The sequence below is a fragment of the Pseudophryne corroboree genome, chromosome 9 (assembly GCF_028390025.1).
Source record: "Pseudophryne corroboree isolate aPseCor3 chromosome 9, aPseCor3.hap2, whole genome shotgun sequence".
Classification (NCBI taxonomy): Eukaryota; Metazoa; Chordata; class Amphibia; order Anura; family Myobatrachidae; genus Pseudophryne; species Pseudophryne corroboree.
This window is the reverse complement of record NC_086452.1, coordinates 60191935-60199848: the sequence shown is the minus strand read 5'-3', so window position 1 is coordinate 60199848 and position 7914 is coordinate 60191935. Positions and strand designations below refer to the sequence as shown.

General features: G+C 43.4%; 1 protein-coding gene across 1 annotated transcript in view; it reads right to left on the bottom strand.

The window, feature by feature from the left end:
- Positions 1-830: 830 nt before the first annotated feature.
- LOC134957456 (aldo-keto reductase family 1 member A1-like) overlaps positions 831-7914 on the bottom strand; it is a 42134-nt gene continuing 35050 nt past the window's right edge. The window contains exons 7-9 of the mRNA XM_063939401.1: positions 5968-6040; positions 3544-3630; positions 831-1139 (exon numbers count right to left, since the gene is read on the bottom strand). Of these exons, the coding sequence (XP_063795471.1) occupies positions 1074-1139; positions 3544-3630; positions 5968-6040 (226 nt within the window). The 3' untranslated portion in view covers positions 831-1073. The remainder of the gene's footprint in view (positions 1140-3543; positions 3631-5967; positions 6041-7914) is intronic.

Below are 7914 nucleotides of genomic sequence, written 5' to 3'. Positions count from 1 at the left end.
TGCATCAAGTCCCCAGAGTGCCGCCTGGTTCTTCCATTACTTGGGAGTGTGCTAACCCTCCCTAGGGACCACAGAGACTGTATATATATATATATATATATATATATATATATATATATAGAGCCAGCTTTGGGCACTCACAGTTTAGGCACTACTCACTTTCTGACATAAGCTGTCTTACTGCCATTGCAGGTAGTGGTCCATTGTGGTCCACACCCTGGACTCATACTTAGTATTGGGGACCTCCAGTAATAGAGATGCCTTGAAGCGGCCTGGTGGCTTATCATAGTTTTTGCAAAATATATGTAACCAAGAGCTCTACATTTTCTATTACCATATAGTGTATAGGTCTTGCGCAGTCAGCCGGTAATCGCCAGATTTGAGTTTTTGCAATTTAGTGATCCATGCTGAATTAGGCCCCTAATGCAATTTACATCCCATATTAACGTGACGCTTCATTAAGGCTTAGACATTGGCGAGAGCACAGGAGGAATTATATAGTCCTTTGTGTGTGCAAATGACACTAATGATGTTACACACATGTATGAGCCCTTGGGCAAAGTGCTTCCCTTTGTCCACATCCCATTATTGGTTACTAGCAGACAGATCTCTGAGGAGATCTAACCAGAAAGTGTCGGCAGCACCATTTTGTACAGAGTGAGGCAACTTTTAGATCATATACTAAATATTGAATAGCATTTGCCATGCCTTTTTTGTAAACCGTTAAATCTGGGAGGTGTCTTTACCTCACGCTGTAGGTATAATGTAGACTCATGTATAACTGCTGATAGAAAAAGGAGCAGAGTCACATAAATAACCCTGATTTGCCATTATAATGCTCTTTGCTTTTATAAAAGAATTGCAGCCAGAAAACTACATTGCAAACAAGGGTCATTTATTGCATAGTCTGGATATCGGGTCCGGTCTGGAAATGCGGCGCAGCGATAGTTACACGGTACAGAGACACAAAAGCGGTGACTGCTTCTAGGCCTGGGCAGGCTGCATAGGAATACACAGAGGCTGTAGCAGAGATCACATGGGGCTTGTTATGCGTGCTCAGCTTCGGAATGGTCTCAGTATGGATCATTAAATGGATAATAGGGGTACTTGGGGTCCATTCTAACAGTCTTTCCATCCACCTGTAAATAGATAAAGGAATTAAATGGACCGAATGTGTAATATTTATTATTTGCCATGGCCCCAACTATCACAAGATATCACAACGACATGAGCGGGTTGTGTGAGAATGGACTACAATTTCCTTGTGATACATATAGGACCTACAGAGATACATTTAGAAGTGCTATTTTATTAACGGAGTGTGCACAGGCCAAGTGGTCTAGGCAGCCGGGCCTCCCAACACCATACAGCAGGTGCCCCCAAACTGGTCGGATTTGGCCCAGCGTGTCTATAGGCCTGGTCACCCATTGTCACGTGTAGGGGTGACCTGCTGACCAGACGGCATTGCTAAGGCTTCCATATGATCCGGGATAATCCCATTCCAAATCTTCAACTCAAAATGTGGAGACCGGATTATCAAACTGGGCAAAATAAATGGGGATATGCTCCTGTAATGGGACCTAAAAGGAAGTATTGGGTGGGTGTGATGGACCGGTAATGTTGCATGAATGTCCTGGATAACATTGATGGGGAGATGTATCAAGCCTTGGAGTACGAGAGGGAAGTAGTTGCCCAAAGCAACTAATCAGCATCTTAATTGTCATTTCAAAGACTGTGCTAGATAAATGACATCAGCTGATTGGTCGCTTTGTATAACTTCTCCACTGTATCGCTCTCCAAGACTTGGAACATCACCCCCTCAGAATGATACTGCAGCTTTGTGACAGGAACCATCTACCAGATGTATTAAGCCTGGAGAAGTGATAAAGCAGTGATAACACACCAGCCAATCAGCTCCTAACTGTAAATTTACATATTGGAGCTGATTGGCTGGCACGTTATACTTGCACTTATCACTGCTTTATCACTTCTCCAGGCTTAATACATCTGCCCCCCTGTACTTAGGGTTACGCCCATCTGAGACATCCATCTTTGTGGGGCAGATGCCAGTGGCTCCTCCCTGGAGCAGAAATAGAGATGTATAAGCGTATCTGTACGTCTACATTTTAAAATAAGCCCCTGGGCCAGATGGATGGAAATGAAATGAAGGCTTTTGACCAACAGTATAGTATATATATATATATATATATATATATATATATATATAAAAACACAAACACAAGTTTCGCATTATCCAAATAAAATCTACACTGGAAATCCTATTGTGACCCTACAACCTGGTCCTGTTACCAGGAAAGCAATTTTATTATATAATCCATGAACACATTTTAGTTTATGTTTTTATTGTTTGTTTTTTTAAGCCAATATAAAGAAAAAATGTGTTGCTATATTACACTATTGGCCAACATTTTCCACTGACACTCTATTAATACCCATTTAATGGAATGCAGGTTTTTTCATGGTTTAGCACCAGATAAACAAAACCACCCATAATCATATCTGTATAAAGCCCTGTTTATAACATCTAAATAAATGGTGAGTTGTGATGTCATCAGGTATGAGGTCATTAGGAAAATGTGTATTATAGGGAACAGACCACCCTACTGTAACATATTGCTAGAAGTCACACAGGATTCCTGCAACTTTTATAGCCTATATGCCATATATGCCTTTATATTACCTCTAACATCTTTATAATTCACAGTATGGGGTATATTCAATTGGTGTCGAAAACTGCCGTCTGTTGAAAAGATGGCAGTTTTTAGACTTTTTAAGGTCGAAACGTGATTCAACCTAATCAATGCTTGTCGACAAGTCGAGGCATTCGACTTGTCGAAAAGCACGTGGATCGACGGAATAGCTGCCGATCCACGTGCTTGTGTCGAAAACGGGGCCAAAATCGACAGGTTTTGGCCCCCTTTTCGACCATCTCAGTCCGACATCATGCGGACCCAGAGGAGGAGAGGGGGGAGAGCCGCAGGGAGATGGGGGGACAGGCGGCGGGCATACAGGGGAGATCAGCGCCATAGTAGCGCTGCAGCAGGATGTCACTCAGCCGCCCGACCTCACGGCAGTGTCCACCCGGCTCCAGCATCACTCAGCCGCCCGACCTCACGGCAGTGTCCACCCGGCTCCAGCACGCGTGCTGGAGCCGGGTGGACACTGCCGTGAGGTCGGGCGGCTGAGTGACATCCTGCTGCAGCGCTACTGTAGCGCTGATCTCCCCTGTATGCCCGCCGGCTGTCCCCCGCTGGTCTCCCCGCAGCTCGCCCTCCTTCTCCTCCTCTGCATCCCTCATCTTAATTCAACTTGAAAAAGTTGAATTAAGAAGAGATTGAATAGAGGTTGTCGGATCCATTCCGACAAATACATGTCGGAATGGATCCGACTTTAATTGAATATACCCCATAGGGGTATATTCAATTAAAGTCGGTTCCATTCCGACATGTATTTGTTATACAAGTGTTCAGTTTCGACATGTATTTGTTATATAAGTGTTCAGTTTTCCATATAGAATATTACCGAAAATTCTGGAACCATATATCTCGTGTTTGTGTTAAGGGCTCCAATTTTTTTCATGTCCTCCTCGGCTAGACTGAAATCAAACAGCTGTCCAAACAGAACAAAGAGTTATGTTTAATTCACAAATGCTGCGTCTGTTACTAAGCAGTAATCCCGTCAGGATATATATGACCAAAGTAGTAAGGAAACATGCAATGGCCTTCACTTCAGATGCTACCAATTAGAACTGGGGACCCCACCCCCCCAATAAAAGAGTTTATGTAAATTGCCTTCACATAAATATATGCTCTGGGCCACTGCAGTGGATAACACCTATTTATTACATGGGAGTAACAGGACATAACGAGGAGGGTGGGGGATATTGAAGATGAGGGCCCAGGGCCACAACTAGGGCGGCACAGAGATGCAGAGTGCATATACCCTGGGCTTCCGTTGCCATGTATATTACTAATATACATCTCAGAGGTACCAGGCTTCATTATGTGTGCCGTACGGCGTCCTGAAGAGCTGAATGAGCTCCGCCTCCCCAGCTTCCGCGTCTCTCCAGAGGTGACCGCTGTTGGGCATGATGAACAGAGAAGTAATTCCGTGGCTGGGTGCATCAAAATAGGTAAGCGAAGGGGTGGGGGGGTACAAAGTAGGAGGAAAGAGGAGGGGAAGGAATGATGATGAGGAGGAATGATGATGATGATGGTGAGGAGCAATGATGAGGGCGAAGGAATATGAAGGATGAAGAATAATAATGAAGAGGAGGAGAGGGAGGATTGATGATGATGATGAGGAATGAGGAGAAGGGGGAGGAATGCAGAGGAGGAGGCTCTACTATGGCATAACGAGTATAAGGGATACTACTGTGTGGTGTAACGTGTATAAGGAGTACTACTGTGTGGTGTAACGTGTATAAGGAGTACTACTGTGTGGTGTAATGTGTCTAAGGGGTTTTATTGAGTGGCGTAATATGTATAAGGGGTACTACTGTGTGGCGTAATGTGTATAAGGGGTACAACTGTGGTGTAACGTGTATAAGGGGTACTATGTGGTGTAATGTGTATAAGGAGTACTACTGTGTGGTGTAATGTGTCTAAGGGGTTTTATTGAGTGGCGTAATATGTATAAGGGGTACAACTGTGGTGTAATGTGTATAAGGGGTACAACTGTGTGGTGTAATGTGTATAAGGGGTACTACTGTGTGGTGTAACGTGTATAAGGTGTACTACTGTGTGGTGTAAAGTGTCTAAGAAGTACTACTTTGTGGTCTAACGTGTCTAAGGGATACTACTGTGTGGCATAATGTGTCTAAGGAGTACTACTGTGTGGTGTAATGTGTATAAGGGGTACTATGTGGTGTAATGTGTATAAGGAGTACTACTGTGTGGTGTAACGTGTCTAAGGGGTTTTACTGTAAGGCGTAATATGTATAAGGGGTACAACTGTGGTGTAATGTGTATAAGGGGTACAACTGTGTGGTGTAACGTGTATAAGGGGTACTACTGTGTGGTGTAATGTGTATAAGGGGTACTATGTGGTGTAATGTGTATAAGGGGTACAACTGTGTGGTGTAACGTGTATAAGGGGTACTACTGTGTGGTGTAACGTGTATAAGGGGTACTACTGTGTGGTGTAACGTGTATAAGGGGTACTACTGTGTGGTGTAACGTGTATAAGGGGTACTACTGTGTGGTGTAATGTGTATAAGGGGTACTATGTGGTGTAACGTGTATAAGGGGTACTACTGTGTGGTGTAATGTGTATAAGGAGTACTACTGTGTGGTGTAATGTATCTAAGGCATACTACTGTGTGGCATAATGTGTCTAAGGAGTACTATTGTGTGGCGTAATGTGTATAAGGGGTACTACTGTTTGGTGTAATATGTATAAAGGGTGCTACTGTGTGGTGAAGCATGTATAAGGGGTACTGTGAACAATGAACACTACAGTGTGATATACTGTGAATTGGTATTATTCTGTGACCATGACCCTTTCCCAAAAAATACACCCCCCTTTAGTTTTGGGATGCTCCTTTGGCGCACACTCTCTTTATTTAAATATGGGGGAGGGGGGGACACCAATTCTCTTTCTGGTACACCGCAAGTGTCTAGTTATGGTTCTGAGAGGGCCATATGTAATAGCAACTAATGGCCAGTTTAAACTACTGTAGTGACTATCTGACAATCTTGCTAGAATGGCGCCTCCTCCCACACATCACAGCCTATTACCTCTGGCCAGAGGGAGAAGCAGCCACAGCCAGACAGTGTGCACAGACCACAAGCAGGAGGCACTGCTGAAATCATTTCATTTTCATTCACTACAGAAAACTACCGATGTGTAAAACCAGTTTCCCCAGATTGTTGTACAAGGTATAGGATACAGATCATACACATGGATATAGATTGGGAGATTATACATCATAGACAAGAACTGTACCTGGATATTCTGCAGAATCCGAGCAGGGGTGACACTTTTTGGGATGACAACAACCTTACGCTGCACCTGCCACCTGGTAGATTACAGTGAAATGTTAATTGGATTCCACATACTGTATAACTCTGTATGTAATGTAGAATTCTGCTGGAACACATGGTAAGGCCTTCCTAATCTACTGTCTACAAATACATCCTCTCATCAGTTCGGATTTAGAGGCCCATTTATCATGTGATCTGGGTGGGATCTTACCATCCAGGATCGCATTACAATATGCGATCCTATCCCCTGAATGTATGATGCCGCACATGAAGGGATAAGGGCCCCCGAAAGGAGCACGTCCCTGTGATGAGCTGTGACGGCTGCCGGGGCCTCTGCGCATGCTCGGTCTGCTAACGTCACCACATGTCACTGATACACACAACACATATCAATTACGTGCGGTCAGGTGAGGCAGAGTCTTTCTTGTCATACTCCACTATACTCCAGCGTTTTGACTATAAAAATTATATGACAAATACAAAAAATATATTAGAAATATCTTAGCATTATTCGAATCATTTTTATAGTCAAAACTCTAGAGTAAAAAGTGACCCCCCCGCCTATCTTTTCTGCACACCTCTGATCAAAACTCACCATATTTCCAGCAGTATATACTGCTGCACCTGTGTATAATGCCCACATGTATATACTGCTGCACCTGTGTATAATGTCCACATGTATATACTGCTGCACCTGTGTATAATGTCCACATGTATATACTGCTGCACCTGTGTATAATGCCCACATGTATATACTGCTGTACCTGTGTATAATGCCCACATGTATATACTGCTGCACCTGTGTATAATGCCCACATGTATATACTGCTGCACCTGTGAATAATGTCCACATGTATATACTGCTGCACCTGTGTATAATGCCCACATTTATATACTGCTGCACTTGTGTATAATGCCCACATGTATATACTGCTGCACCTGTGTATAATGCCCACATGTATATACTGCTGCACCCGTGTATAATGCCCACATGTATATACTGCTGCACCTGTGTATAATGCCCACATGTATATACTGCTGCTGCACCTGTGTATAATGCCCACATGTATATACTGCTGCACCTGTGTATAATGGCCCTCATTCCGAGTTGATCGCTCGCTAGCTACTTTTAGCAGCCATGCAAACACATATTCGCCACCCACGGGGGAGTGTATTTTCGCTTTGGAAGTGTGCAAACGCCTTTGCAGCCCTGCTATGCAAAAACATTTTGTGCAAAACAAGACTAGCCCTGCAGTTACTTATCCTGTGCGATTAATCCAGCGACGAAGGTCCCGGAATTGACGTTAGACACGCCTGTGTTTTTCCAAACACTCCCAGAAAATGGTCAGTTGACACCCATAAACACCCTCTTCCTGTCAATCTCCTTGTGATCGGCTGAGCAAATGGATTCTTCAGTAAAACCATTGCACAACAACGATGCCCTTTGTACCCGTATGACGCGCGTGTGCATTGCGGTGCATACGCAGTTTTGCTATTTTTTTAAGTGATCGCTGTGCAGCGAACAACGGCAGCTAGCGATCAACTCGGACTGACCCCGCAATGTTTACATGAACACTTGGGCTCATATATTGTATGTAGATGTGGCTCTGGTACTAGCTATCTCCTCCCCAGCCATTTCCCTCAACGCACGTGACTGATTTTATATATATATATATATATATATATATATCTGATGTATGGAATCTGTATGGACTATACACTGATGTTATTTTTATAAAACATCCCCTTTTAACCGTGATTGCTGGTTCTTGTACTCTTTTTCATAAAAGTGAGTGTTTTTGTATCTTGTTTCTGGACCCTGCACCATTACTATTTTTTTTTTTTTATTGATGTCATGAGTGCTGTCCTGTCTGTTGGATATATATATATATATATATATATATATATA